The sequence below is a fragment of the Diabrotica undecimpunctata genome, chromosome 6 (genome assembly GCF_040954645.1).
Source record: "Diabrotica undecimpunctata isolate CICGRU chromosome 6, icDiaUnde3, whole genome shotgun sequence".
Taxonomy (NCBI): domain Eukaryota; kingdom Metazoa; phylum Arthropoda; class Insecta; order Coleoptera; family Chrysomelidae; genus Diabrotica; species Diabrotica undecimpunctata.
The window spans coordinates 121,119,190-121,135,399 of record NC_092808.1 but is presented as its reverse complement, the minus strand read 5'-3'; the positions used below and the strand labels follow the sequence as shown (position 1 = coordinate 121,135,399).

General features: G+C 32.4%; 1 protein-coding gene across 1 annotated transcript; it reads left to right on the top strand.

Moving 5' to 3' along the window:
* Positions 1-1,137: 1,137 nt before the first annotated feature.
* On the top strand, positions 1,138-2,241 carry LOC140444589 (uncharacterized). The gene has a single exon (XM_072536351.1). The coding sequence runs from the start codon at positions 1,138-1,140 to the stop codon at positions 2,239-2,241; it is 1,104 nt and encodes a 367-aa protein (XP_072392452.1).
* The last annotated feature ends 13,969 nt before the right edge of the window (positions 2,242-16,210 follow it).

Genomic DNA, 16,210 nt, shown 5'->3' with positions numbered 1-16,210 from the left:
AAAACTTGCGAGAATTTTTAACTTACATAAAAAAGAATTTAAGTGCGCTAATAATTTAAATATCTCCGACAATCTTGCAGATTTAATTTTAATTCATATATTCACACAAAAATTATATTTTAATATGAAACGATCCTTTGAATCCGAAAGAGATTTCAACGAACTTCCTACAATAGATAAGTTTTTGAATTTTATTGAAAAGAAATGTAAGATATTGGAAAATTTGATCTTTGAAGAAAAAACAGTTTATAAATTAAAACCGTCTCTTCATATTTCTATAAATAATAGAGATACATCTTTTAAATGTTTCGTATGCAATTCTAACTCACATAAAGTATACTCTTGCCAACAATTTTTAAATTTGTCCGCTCAAGAGCGTATGCAAAAAGTAAAAAACAAAGGTTTTTGTCTCAATTGCCTTGCTAGTGGTCATATGTCTAATTCTTGTTCCTCATCTTCGAATTGAAAAACCTGCAATAAAAGACATCACTCTTTGCTTCACATTTCGCACCCGTCGGAAAATATTTCACGGCAAAGTTCGTATAGATCGAATTCTGAAAGTCAACCCGCCCAAAATCAATTTGTTCGGAATTCACGTCATCAACGTCCAAATCAGCATTCGTCTCAATTCACTTCGGAGAATATTCATGCAAATTCGCAGAACAACTCTGTTTCAAATGCAATTCCGCAAGGTTTACCAGATACGCAAAATCTTCCAGGGCCGAGCAATATTTCGTCCCACTCTGTATATTCGAACAATCTGCAAATTTTACTCGCAACTGCTTTGGTAACTGTTTACGATGTTGAAAACAATCCCATCTCTGTTCGTTGTTTAACAGACTCCGGTAGCCAAGTTTCGTTCATAACAGACAGGTTAGCCAAAAGAATTTGTTATTCACCCTATACAGAAATCTTCAAATATCAGGTATAGCTCAAACTTCTTCTGTTTCAAACAAGATGGTAGACCTTAAAATCTATTCAAACACATATCCTGGTAAAAACTTTAATCTGTCCTGTGCTGTCCTCGAAAGCATTACGTGCCAGCATCCACAAGTCGCGCTGGATTTAAATTTATTAAAAATACCAAAAAATATAAAACTTGCAGACCCACATTTCTGTACCCCGTCGGACGTAGACATGCTTTTAAGAGCTGATATTTATTTTGACCTAGTTACTTACGGCTTAATAAAATTAGGCCCCAACCTTCCTATTCTTCAAAACACTCATTTGGGTTATATTGTAGGTGGAAATATCCCATACTCTCGTTATACAATGTTAGGATCAAACGCGACTCCTTCAAAGAACAATGCTCACTCACATTATTCAAATATTTCGTTACACGTACAAACTGCTGATCTTGATTCTCTTTTAAAGAATTTTTGGGAAATAGAAGAGACTAAACCACTCACTTCTATTCATGCAAAAACATTAACTCCCTCAGAACAGCGAGCTGAGGACATATTCAAATCTTCACTAACAATTCTTCCTAGTGGCAGATTTCAAGTAGACCTACCTCTGAAGACTCCTAATGAATATCAAAAATTAGGTGAATCATTTCATTTGGCAAAAAGACGTTTTTTCAATCTTGAAAAAAGGCTTAACAAATCAGACGAGTTACGGCATCTGTACACAGAATTCATATCAGAATATGTTTCTTTAGGGCATTGTAAATACGTTCCCCTTTCTAAGCTTAATGAATCGTCCGAACATAAGTTTTTTCTTCCACATCATTGTGTTTTCAAGCATGATAGCTTAACTACTCGACTCAGGGTTGTATTTGATGGATCAATGAAATCAACCTCAAATGTGTCTCTCAACGATATTATGCTCAAAGGTTATACTGTACAACCTGATTTGTTTGAAATTCTCATTCGCTTTAGACTTTACAAATATACTCTTATCGCCGACATCGAAAAGATGTTTAGGCAAATAAGAATTAACCCAAAACAGACATTTCTACTAAACATTCTGTGGCGCAATTCCCCGCAAGAAGAATTAAAATATCTAGAACTTCAGACCGTGACTTACGGCACAAACTCAGCTAGTTTTTTAAGTACTAGGTGTCTTAAAGAGTTGGCAGTTCGAAATAAAGAAAAATACCCATTAGCTGCTGATGCTCTAGAAAATTCTTGTTATGTAGATGATATTTTACATGGTGCGAATGATATCGAGACTTTGTACAAGACTTATAAGCAACTTTCTACGAGTCTAAATTCCGCTGGGATACCACTCCATAAATGAAGTTCTAATTCTTCCCAGTTTCTCGACTCTATTTCCTCTAAATCTCAAAAATCTAATTATGTAATAAAACCCGACAATTCGTCAAATAAAGTTCTTGGAATATGTTGGAATTCTCAGTCTGACATGTTCTCTATCTCTCTTCCTGACATTTCTAGTGAACCAAAATACACAAAAAGAGAAGTTCTATCAATTATCTCTTCTATTTTTGATCCTCTTGGTCTAATAAATCCGATTACTGTATCTGCCAAGTTGTTAATGCAAAAAATTTGGATATGTAACTTAAATTGGGATGACAAACTCACAGGAGAAATTTCATCAGAATGGTTGAATTTTCTAGCTCACATTCCTGATCTTGCAAAACTCACAATCTCTAGACCTCTGCTCAATCCGCTCAATATTTCTCGAATTAAAATCCATGGTTTCTGCGATGCGAGTATAAAGGCATATGGCGCTTGTATTTATTTACGGGTTTTACATGAAAATGGAATCGTTTCATGCAACTTAATTACTTCAAAGAGTCGTGTAGCTCCGCTAAAAACCATTTGCCTACCATATATAAAATTTCTTTGTACTAACTAATAATCTGTAAAGCGCCGTTATCTTGCGTTTAAATAACTTTCTACACAAGTTTCTGAAACCTTCATAGAATCGTAACAATGAAAGGATTAGTATTTTCCAAATTACCCTCTGATGCATTCCAAAATTCCGCAAGTTGAGACAAATACCCTTATCAGGTAGTTTTTATCAATGATTTGAAAGTTAAAGGTATTTGAAAAATAAACATATCTTTTAATACGTCGAGAGGTCAGGGGGGAGATTTCGGAATGTTTGTGATTGAGGGGAGAGAGTGGACATCAGTATCAGTTCAAATTCCAGCACTGAAGGAGCGTCAGGCTCTACTCGCCCCAGCGGCATATTAGTGTTTTAAACCAGTCGGTATATTAATAAGTTCGTGTCAATATTGTATCACCGACAAGTGTGTATCATATGCAAGTTATCGGCGTTTAAAATACATTGTATTTGTTTAAATATATTTGTTCAAACGTTCTTTTCGAATCTTCATCTTTCCCAGTTTTCTGGATGGTCCTTCAAAGAAATATATATATAAAGTGAACCTATTTCCCTAAGGAAAAACCTTGTCCCCAAGGGAAAAAACCAGCGACCTATTACTGGTGCGTGAAACAAAGCCATCAGGACAAAGGTGTAAGGACAAACACCTACATCTTCGCTCATACTTCACAACAGAATTAGACGCAAATGCGAAGAAGATCTCGAAGATAACCAATTTGGTTTTAGAAATGCTATGGGAACCAGGGAGGCACTTTTTGCGCTTAACATCCTATTACAAAAATGCCGTTACCAAAGAAAAGATGTATTTACATGTTTCGTGGACTTCGAAAAGGCATTCGATAGAGTACAGCATGTAAAATTAATGCAAATACTAAAAATATCGGAATAGATGACAAGGATATTCATGTCATTAAAAATTTGTACTGGAATCAAACTGCTATCGTAAACATTGGAGATAACTTCACCGATGAAATCTACATAAAAGGAGGAGTCAAACAAGGTTGCATTTTGTCGCCAACATTGTTTAATGTTTACTCGGACCAGTTATTTAAAAAGGCACTTGAGAGATAACCATATGGAATAAAAATCAACGGGGAACTACTTAATGTGATTAGATATGTAGACGATACAGTAATTCTGTCAGATGATATTGAAGGTCTTTAAATTCTGCTTGATCGTATTCACGAGGTAGGAGAGAAGATGGGCATAAAAATAAACTCAAAACCAAATTTTTAGTGTTTAGTCGTGACTCACATCCCGATGCAAAACTTCAATTAAACGAAGTTTAAGTTGAGAAAGACTACAAAATGATATATTTGGGAACTGTGATAATGGACCAACTAGATCCAGACATAGAAATAAAACGTAGAATAGCAATGACTAAACTATTTTTATGAAAATGAAGTCATTTCTTGTGTTATGTTTGGTCCGTACTTTTGTATAGTGCAGAAGTGTGGACGCTAAAAGTATTGATCATGAACAAAATTGAATCATTGGAAATGTGGGTTCATAAACGAATGCTGAAGATACCCCCTCCAGCAAAGAAAACTAATGAAGAAGTACTAAGGAGCGTCAACAAAGATAGAGAACTGCTAAAGACCGTAACACTTCGAAAAATGTCTTATCTGGGACATATAGTAAGGGGAAGTCGATATAAAATATTACAACTGATCCTTAAAGGAATAATAGAGGGCCGTAGAGGTGTAGGAAGAAAACAAGTTTCTTGGTTAAAAAACATTCGTGAATTGACACAGATAACAAATGCAGGACAATTATTTCATATTGCAGAAGATCGAGAAGCCTTCGCAATGATGATCGCCAACGTCGGATAATTCTGATATGGCACGCGAAGAAGAAGAAATGTTTGTAATAAAATTGGTAAAAAACATTTTTTTTCAATCCAATTTTCTTGCTTTTATTAGTATATTTCTACTAAATAAAGTACTAATACATTTCTGAAATCAGTACAATAGGGGAGAATCAAAATATCAAATAAAAAATGGGGGAAGTAATAAAAAAAAATTAAGGGATGATTCCGGGGGTGAGAGAATGCATTTCCCAGCAACCTTAAATATGATAGAATGCCCCCCACTTCAAATATTAATTGACGTGTTTTTGCGCTTTTCCTAAGAATTAGAAGTTCAAAAGTTATTTAAGGCGGATAGTTTTATCTGAAAAGCACTGTACATTTAAATATAGTCTATCAAAGCACGTTATTTTTACTATTGTGAGATTAAACACTCGACCTAGAAAATATGTGGCACATCTGCATTATATGTACATTAGAAATAGTAAATTCACCAGTTTGCTTTTGTAGTAATGTTTCTATTAGAGATTTGAATCATATTTTCCTGGAATGCAAAACTAACGAGAGGTATATAGACAAATTATGTTATAGTGTACAACAAGCACAAGTGTATGTTCCAATTAGTATAGAGTATTAAGTACATTTCCATGAAATGAGAATAATTAGCTTACTAATTAACTGTTGACAGATCTACAAAGACACGAAATACCAAATTAAGAAAAATTCTTCTAAAACACTTACAGATGCAAATCCCACACGACCTAGTATCCGATATAGATAGTGACTGCTTACAAACCAATCATTAAATAAATTTATTTAATAAAATATAGTTCAATAAATTAATACAGTGGAATATCAACGGCTATTACAATAATTTACCTATGCTACAGATCATTCTTTTAGAACAAAATCCAGATTTTGTATGTTTACAAGAGACCAATTTTAAACAAAATCAAAATATAAATTTAAGAAACTATATGTGTCACAACCAAATAAGGCCCAACCAAAACATTGCAAGTGGTGGTGTATCAATTTTAATAAAACAAAATCTGATAGAGATAGAAAATTGTAATAAGGAGGTAATCTTTATTTGGATTTCATCACATAATGGTATTAGAGGTAATGAAGAAGCAGATAAGTGTGCGCGTGAAGCCATCAATTCAGCTGACTCTATTATTGTGAAATACGTGATAGCTAGTGATGTTTCAAGTGTTATCAAATCGCGGATCCTAAGTGAGTGGCAAAACCGGTGGGAATTTTCAGTGTCCAATCTTCGGAATAATAAACCGGACATTAAACCATGGAGATGTTTCCCCACTAAAAGAAGGGATCAAGTGGCAATAATAACTCGTCTTAGATTAGGTCATACCAGTGCCACGCACAAGTTCTTAATTACTAAAGAATCCAAACCAAAATGTGAGCAGTGTAACGTTAAACTCTCGGTGAAACATGTTGTTGTAGACTATCCAGTTTTCTCCACAGCAAGAATCAATTATGGTATCTCAATAAACTTGAGAAAGCACTTGGTGCAAATTGTTCTTTCACAAATATTTTAAACTACTTAAAAGCTATTAATTTTGTTAATATATAATATATTTAATATTGTAAATCTGATTCTCGTTAATAACCTTCGGGTTGATGCGAATTTGTAAATAAAAAAAAATTAACTGTTGGAAAAAAATAAACATTGTCATTTAAACGAAACATTTATAGATATAACAAAACTAACACATTGTGCTAAAAAATAAATAAAAATCTGTGGCTAACAGACCTGCTCCCATCCATCTTTTCTTTCTCTCTATCTCTCTCTCTCTCTCTCTCTCTCTCTCACACACACACACGTACACACGCACAATGTAGATTTTTAAATTTAAAAGAATCCATAGACTGTGGTCATAGCCAATATATTGCAGGTTAATAGATATTTTGCAATATTGTTTGTGGTGGATAAGTCATATTGAAAGATAGCTACATATATTGTCTTATCCAAATAAGAGTGTGACGTTCAACGCTTTAACGTTCAAATTGATTTCTAATAGTGGAGTTCTTAGTGATTATGTACGTATCCACCCACGAAAGCGACTTTGATAATTGTCCGAAAATAAACTCTATTAGCTCAGATAGTATGCTTAAACGTTTCGAGTCTAAACTTTTAGCCACATTTACTCCACGTGCCTACAGCGTGATTTGTAAAAAAAGTGTCCTAATACGTGGTCACTTATTTGTTTATGAGCAATTCAGGTACGTGACTTTAGTCGGTTTATAACCATTGAAAAAATAGACAAGGCGAAAAGCTGTGATTCGTTCGGAAACATATTCCTATGAGATTTAGTCACTTTCATGAGATATATACCCCAAAATAAGATTCAAGAGGTCGGCCAGGCCAAAATTTTTTTAAGTAAATTGTAACAATCAATTTTTTCGGTCCGAGCAAACTATTTTTAAATTTTTTGGATCATTATGAGCCAAATAGGTCTCTTATAAATTTTCTGTAAACTTTATAGTTTTTGAGTTATAAACAATTTAAAGCTAAAAAAAACATAAAATTACAATTTCCAATGCACAAAAGCACAAGTAAAAAATATTATTTTTGAATTCACCAAAGACTTAAATTCAAGTTGTTCACCTAGTTCTATCCAGCGTGTATAAGAGACAGAAACAAGATCTATGGCACATATTTTTGCTGGTTCGAATTCTCCTTGTACAAATAATGCCACATACGCTCCATTAACAATTAAAAAACAATATTTTAAAATAACCTTTAAGCTTGAATCTAGACACTTGATGATTTCAAAAATAATATTTTTACTTGTGTTTTTGAGCTTAACAATCATTTTGCGTTTTTTTTAGTTTTAAATTATTTATAACTCGAAAACGATTAACTTTAGAGAAAACTTACAATTAAAACTTTTTTGTTCATACTGATCCAGAAATTCTAAAAAAATTGTTATGGCCAAAAAAATTATTGTTATAATTTGTTTAAAAAACAATGTTTAAACAAATTTGAACAACTTTTCGTCTGAGCCACTTCTTGAACCTTATTTTGGGGTTTTTCATGAACGTGATTTTGCAAAAAAATCTCATGGAATTATTTTTTCAGACGAATCCGAGCTTTTCGCCTTGTCTAAAAGAACAGTTGCAAAAAGACAAAAATTCAGATTTAGTGTTTTATTTGTTGTGCAAGGTCATTTACAAACATCAAATAAAGTACAAAATATTAAAAGTATACACTTTGCTTTTACTGTTAAAAGGAAGGAAAATATATTTTTTACTTCCTTAGTTTTATGATAGTTATTATTTTTTCTAACCTGTATTTACTGTAGTTTTAAGTGAAAGCAACTATAGTATCTCTAGTGGTTATTCTATTTAAATTTTACATAAAAAGATGTATATTATTTGTTTTCGTTTTTGAATAGCAATTCATTATACAGGGTTGCGTCATTTTTAGTAATTTCGTCATATAGATAAATATTTTGTTTGAAATCGATGGCGAGCATGCGGTAAATTATGTATATTAAGAAGTAATTCTATAAAAATACTCGATTTTGACAGCTATTCCTCGATTTAAGATCGTGAATATGAACCAATAATTAGAAAACCTGGAGTCACCAAAGCAGACATAGAAAGTGAAAACGAAACAGAAAGTGCAACTGAAGAAGGCAGAGAAGAAATCATCCAAACTTTTTCTTTGTTAGAAGACTCAAAGCGTTCTTGGAGATACTTATTAAAATGAGGTTTTATCAATTACCATCAGTAAGACTATATTAGTCTTCTAATATGTTTTGATTGTGAGGAATGGAATAGAACTGATAATCAATCATCTTATAAAATGCCCTTTCCTTTAGAAAGTCTAGACAGATTCACAGATTCACATGTCGTCAGACAGTCAAATTCACTAAAAATTCATAGTCACGACAATACTCACAAGAAACACAATTCATAACTTTGACTACAGCTACAAAAAATTTACCTGCAGCAGAGACACGAAAAGAAAACTCCTTTATAATCAAGCATATTAAGACTTTACAAAACTGTAGTGGAAATGCAGCAGTCCGCCCAAATGGAAACAATCTATATCGAGACGAAGGAAGTTTAGAAGTTCCTGGACAATTAATTCATATTTTGAATAGCGAAAGCCTGGTGAGTATGTTCCATGTCAATGTTCAATGTTTAGCAAATAAAGTACAAATGATAGATTTATTTATGTTGGAATTTACCTTCGATATTGTTTGCTTCTCAGAGTGAAGCAGATCTCCCATACATAAACATCGATGGGTTTTTATTTGCTAGCAGTTTCTGTAAGAAAAATAAAAAGAACGGTGGTACTGTAATATATGTTAAAAATATGTTAGAATTCGAAGCTATTAACTGTGATAAATTTAATATAGAACAAACATCTGAATTTTGTGAAATTATTCTACATTCTACAAGATGTTAACACGGTTGTATTGGTAGAATATAAATCGAGTAAATGTAACGATTTTAAGTCTTTTTTACCAATTAAAAAAATTTATTAGGTTCCATTATGAGGCCAAATTTAAAAGAAATAGTTTTGGTAGATTTTATTATTAATTTTATTGCGAAAACGGCAAACTAGTGAGCTGACTTCTATAATATCATCATTTAGAATAAAATAAACAATCCATGACTATACTAGAATTGCTGATACATCTGCCACTTGTATAGACAATATTATGACAAATGTTCAAGTAGATCAGTTTCGGGCAAATGTTCTTGAACCTTGTTTCTCTGATCATCGCGGCCAGTATATCAGTATAAGCTTAACATAAATTCAGCAAAAGTAAAGTGTTTGCACTAGAGCCTTTACGCAGAAAGGTATCTTAAAAATGCGGGACTTTTTATTCACGTTAGACTGGATCATTTTTAATGATAATCTTGATGCAAATCACCTAGCAACGTTTCTAATAGATAATTATAATCTTGCAGTATCGCAATATTTGCCACTAAAAAACATCAAAGACAGAAGATGTCCGGTAAACTGGTTCAATGACAACTTAAAAAATATATTTGCAAACATAAAAAATACATGCTGATTCTACTAAAACTCAGTATATTACTGCGAATATAAAAGATATTAAAAGCATTACAATGCTGAGTTGAAAAGAACGAAAAAGCTGGCATATGATCAATTAATACTAATTTCAAAGAGTAGATCCAAGACGTGTTGGAAGGTAATTAACTATGAGCGAAATAAAACAAATAATTTAACAACCAACATATCTTGTGACTCTTTCCATAACTTTTTTGTTAAAATTTTTGAGAATATTATAAAATCCTTTCCATATACATCAGACGACACCATTTTAAACTATCAAAAATTTCCAGCTCCATCTAATTCATTTTTTCTGTCTCCAACCAATCAACAAGAAGCCCCACAGCTATAAAAACCTTAAACAATTTAAATTGTTTGGATACTAATGAGCTAAACTCCTTTTTTATTAAAAGCACTAGTGAAATAATTACTAAACCTTTAATACATCTCATTAATAGTATTTTTTTAATCGGGATATTCCCAACTTCATTTAAATACTCCAAGATTGTTCCTATATAAAAAAAAAACACTTGTGGCCTTATAAACAATTATAGACCAATTTCCATCGTTTTGATATTCAGTAAAATAATCAAAAAAATTCTGAAAAAGCGTCTTATATTGTACTTCGAAACAAATAAATTTTTTACTAGTTTAGAATATGGGTTTAGAAAGGATCGTTCCACAACACATGCACTTTTAGATGTGATGGGTGTACTGAAGTACTGTTGAAGAATTAGAAGATGAATTTTTGTTTTTGAATTTGTTTATAGTACTAAAGCAGGAGTTTCTGATTGAAGTTTTTTGATTTAATAAAACAGAGAAATTTTGAATGATGATATCTAGCTCAATGGATATACTCTGAAGGTCTTTTTCAGAGACCTTACGAGGAATGGAGTATTTGAGACCTAGATTTAGTAGTTGAAGTTCATTATTGTCGAAGGTAACTAAAGAGAGATTTTTTAATCTTGGGTAAAAAGAAAAATTGAAGAATTTACTGTTGGTATTGCTGTTACTATTTGATGAATTATTTATTTTTGATGAGATTGTTTAATTTTGATTTAAGTTTATTGAATTTGATAAAAGTTACATTGTCCAATCTGTCCTAAACATCATTCAAAAGGTTATTTAAGTTATCAAATTCTAAGAAATCAAGTAGAGAGTCATACGTTACCTTAAGTTTACAATCTATCTAGTTAAGCTTGCTATAATGGTTACAAATCCCCTTTTTTTAAATTTTAAGTTGTTCTTTTTTAAGAGGGTGTCCTTTAAGGTCACTGGAACATTTTCTGGAGTTTTTATTTTACAAAAAGTAGGGAAGACCTGGTTGTTTAGGGAAGATAGGTAAATTATATACCTTTTATAAAGGATTTTTAATAAAATTTTTTGTTATATATGGTATGCAGCCAACTACAGGAACTTAGATTCCTTGTGGATTTTTTGAAATATTTTATTAAATATGTAATCTCTTACAGCTTAGGGTTAGATGGGTCAATTGTTGATAGTTCTTTGATATGATTTTTGGCGATTTTGTGTCCTTTATGACTCTCGGGTTAAGAGTTATTGACCCTTTCTTTATTTGTAGTTTAGCTGAATTCATTCTTTTTTGTTTTTTATTTATCAAATTGGTATCTAATTTTTCTATCGTTTATCTATTTGTCATTTATATATCTGCTACATTTCTATAATAATCTATATTCTTACCCTTTCCCAATGAAGCTCCAAATTGAGCAACGTGGTCGTCGTTATCTTAGTGAACGATTAGCTTTTTACCATCTACTTTTGTTAGTTTTTAGTTACCTCTTAACTATATACTTCATTTACTGGGATAAATAAAATCTTGCATTATAACATCCTGGTTTTAATTTCTGCTTTTCAACAACGATATATAATAAATCTATTTTTATGATCATAAATTTTTTCTCACTTTGTAAAATACTTCTTTGTAGTAAAGGTAAAATAATTATATAAATTACAATTTTTAATCCCAAAGTTGGCCCTCTATAAAAGTTTCTTTTTATGGCTCAACATAAAACTAAACCCAACACGGAATATTATGTAAATCCTCCATAATCCCAGTATGGAACGTGTTCTAAAACAACTGCAATATTATAGACTAAATGCGACAAACTATAACTACAACCTGTTCTAAGCGGAACACATGCACAATTCTTTGATCTTGTTTACTTGTTATCCCGTGAAGTATCATGTTGCTTGCAACCCTAACTGGAGTCGATGACACACATGTACGCTGTTTAAATTACTCCCTGTTTGCAGCAACAACTATAAAGAGATTCGAACATGCTGTTTTCTACGCGTTTTGTAAAAAATCAAGCTTTATGCAACAAACAGGTTCAAATAACGTCAAATGTCGGAAATTACACAGAGGAGAATTTATTCATAATTTTATAATTTCAAAAATACACCTCTATTCCCCTATTACTCACCAGTTTAATAAAAACCAGTAAATTTAGTTAGTTCTAAAGTAAATATTTAAAATATTTTAAATATCTTATTTAGATATACAGGGTGTTTCACCCTGTTTACAACTATGACAAACTGACAAACTGACCCTGTTTACAAACTGACAAGTTTACACTATCTGTATATCGGAAACTACTTACACGATATTTATGAAAATTGGTTTATGGGGATTTTTCGTAAAATTCTAGTAACAAAAAGAAAAAGACAGTTAAGATTTGATTTCACGTATAGTGCGTCTGTGTATCCGCTTATACGTATTTCGCCCTATAAGGGATCTTCAGAACGGCTGTTCACAGTCACTCTGAACGTGAAAATAAATTTCTTCTGTCTTAGGAAGCAACTCCAACATGGCTTCGTATGGACGCAAACAAAAGAAAGAAAGATAGAGATAGAGAGAAAGAGAGGTAGAGAGAGTAATATACGTCAAGTATTGCATAGCTTCAACATTCCACAAAAATACATCCTACGAGTAAAACCAACAATAAACCTAACTGTCAGAGTACAAAATGAGCTCACTGAGAACTTTTCAATAGTCAAAGGATTAAAACAAGGAGACGGGCTGGCACCGACATTATTCAATCTGACTCTTAAATATGCGAAAAGACAGCTGAATATACCCAGAACTGCCGCCTCTTCTGTCTCTCAGAACAGAAGAGGCGGCAGCAATATGTATATTCACAATTAAAAAGAGTTAGAAAAAAAAACTAACGCTGGAAAGAGTGAACGATATTGAAACTGTAAAAGTTTCACATATCTGGGAGTTGCATTAACGCTAGAGCACTCTCGTACGTAATAAAACGCTTAATACTCTTAACACGTAAAATTTACGTATATTGAATTAACAAATCTAAGAACAGTGGTAAATTAACAAAATATTTGTTGCAAACAGAAATACACAAAAAAACTCTTACTAATAACATATTCAATAAAAAAAATAATAACGTATTCAATAACAGTTTTGACACTGTTTATTTTGGTCTTCTCCGCAAATAGGTTTTCTGCATTTCGGGCAATAAGTGGTTGTCATTCGTTTTATTATTGTGGGACAGATTAAGCAATACTTCCTTGGACCTTTTTGGTTTTCTGTTATGACTTCGGGAGTATCTTCTTTTTCCAAGACCTCAGAAATATTTTTTTTTAATTCACGGTTCAATTTTTTTTTAGCGACTTGTCTGGTGGGGTTCTATAAGTTTGTATGAAACTCCATTATAAACTGCTGTTTTTGTAAGGGTTTTCCACCTTGAGTAAAAACCTTTGCGAATAAATAACGTAGGCATTGATGCAAGCCATATTGATCATATTATAAATCTCCTTCCGTAAAATTATACGACATTATCATTTCGTATTTTTTTGTATTTGTGTTAACTGTTTCCTTTTTATGCATTGTTAATAGTGGAGTCACTATTTTATTATTTTTAGGTTTATAGGACACCAAGAAGCAACCTTTACTATATGCGTACATAGACGTGTTGATCTGACGTTGCTTATTATTTTCCAATAATTCTGATGGACTGTGTGGTTTATTCTTCCCGATCATCCCAAGTATTGTCAAATTATAGGGCCTTTTTAGTACTTTCTCTGTCCAAGGTATATTCGTAAACCAGTTGTCCATGGTCAGGTTCCGGTTAGTGCCGTGAATTGGAGCTGTTAAAACAGTTTCAAAATGATCGGCTAGAGGAAGGCCATTTGTTTGGGTAGATTTGCCTAAATACGGTTCGGCATTGACCAAGTACTTGGTGGCGACATCGCATAACAGAACCAATTTTAACCCGTACTTAGCAGGTTAATTTGGTATGTACATGCGAAAATTGCATTTTTTTCCTAAAACCCACCAGCTGCTCATCAATTATCAAATATAAACTGGACTTGTAATTTGTTTTACAATAGTTAATAAATTCCTCCCATATTTCTGATATGGGGGTAAAAGCAGTAATTTCTCTCCTTTCAGCTCTAGTTGTCTGGGTAGAACCCAAGACAAGCAGTCAGAAATTTAAATCGAAATTTGGTCATCGTCGCCCTGTATCTGGCACCGGAAAACGATGTATCAAACATAATATTCGATGACAAGTGATTGTCTTTTAGTACTGCAGCGAGTATGTAAAGTCCCAAGAGCGCCTTTAGTTCTTCTAGATTGGTTTCAGATGTTCTTTGGGCAGCGTCATGATAATTTTTGTTTTTTCGGTTTATTTCTTGATTTGTATATGTCACTATTTTAGCATCGAATCGGTGAAAAATATTTCGAATACATGCAAAGGTTCTAAAATGCCCCTGACTTCAGCCTTAGGACCAGGCCTTACATGGACAACGTTGATTGCAGGTGTTTTACCGATTGATTGTGGCGTGGTTTCCCAAAGATATCCATTTTGTCCATAAGAGTATCTCCATCTGGAACTATATTGTGTTCGAGATCAATAGCGGCACCCTAAAAATTATTGAGATTAGTTTAACAATTGGCACAAACCAAATTAAATAAATACCTCCAGAAAATTGGCACTGGAGGGCTCCCCTCTATAATATCCTATAAATTACAAAAATAAAATTAAGTGAAGGTTAGCCAATAAATTATAAAATCAACCTACCCCTTCAAAACTCATACCAGGTGACACTTTTTATTGTGCCCTAGGGCCATTTAAAAGTAGTCTTCGCTTTTTTGTAGGCATTACAGTACTCTTTGTATTTTTCCATAATCTATCATGCAAAATTTAATTTTTGGCATTTTACTCCAGTTACACCCAAAAATTAAACTTAACAATACTATAGTAAAAAGTAACAATGATCATTGTGCAAGTTATCATGGTTATGTTATTGCAGCTGTCATTTTTAACAGTTAGATATGTTTTTAATACCACTTTCGCAATTGAAGTTGTGCTTTTGTGTTGCATGCAATTTATATTGTAAAATGCCAACAAATCATTTGTTTTGAAATAGTGAAATGACCGACATGATGGCAGTTATGCCAAACAAAATTTTAATGAACGTGCTGCTGCTATATATTATGCTGACACATATCCCAATTGACGGCAACCTGGCAGAAAATTATGTTCGAGATTATTTCAAAGGTTTGAGAATCGGGTAGTTTTTGACCCCAGAATCAAAATTTTCGACTGAGTACGGACTGTTTAACAAGAAGAAGACGTTTTAAAGCATGTGGAAGAAAATCCAGGAATTAAAGTCCGTCGATTAGCTGGCAATATTAGGCTGAGTTTATTTACTACGGTAAGTATTTTGTATAAACAACAACTCCATCCATTTCATTATACTCCAGTTCCGAATCTCCTTTCACGTGATTTTTTACCCAAAATAAGTTTTTGTGAAATTCATTTAAATAACCAAGGACAAGATTCAGATTTTATTTCAAAATCTTTTTAAGGATGATACTACAGATGGTTATATGAATAAATAGTGTTATAAAGTGAACATCCGTGGCCTCCCCGAAGTTGCGATATAAATGCTTTAGACATGCGACTTATATATATACAGTCCATCTAATTTACAAACCGTGGCACGTCATCGGCGTCATAGCCCTTGACGTCACATGATACCAACACGAAATATTTAGGCAGTAGGTGTGTTCTTTTTTAGAATCACTTTGCCGAGTACACTGGCATTACAGCCACTAGACATATTTTATTATATACGCGTAGAACTAATATTTAAAGATTCCTATTAATGTTAACTTAAAGAAATAGACAACAATATGTTTTATTTAATTTGTATAAATGCATTATAAAGCGTTTTTATGAAGAACATTTGTTCAGAACACACTGTAACTGTAATCGAACGAAGGGGAAATTTTGACATAAATTGGTAACACTTATTTGACAGTTGTGGTGTTGACACTTTTTGTACTTTATTATTTTAAATTTTAAAGTGAATACCTCGAATACCGTTTATTTTTTTACCTATTTAATAAAATCTGTTCTTTTTAGAACAGAAATAGTGTGTTTTATTTCAAAAATGTCACGTAAGAATTTAAATAGTCGTTGTAAAGAGTATAATAATAATTATGTGGCCTATTTGATTTAAAATGGATTCAGGATTTTTTTATACTTTGGCAA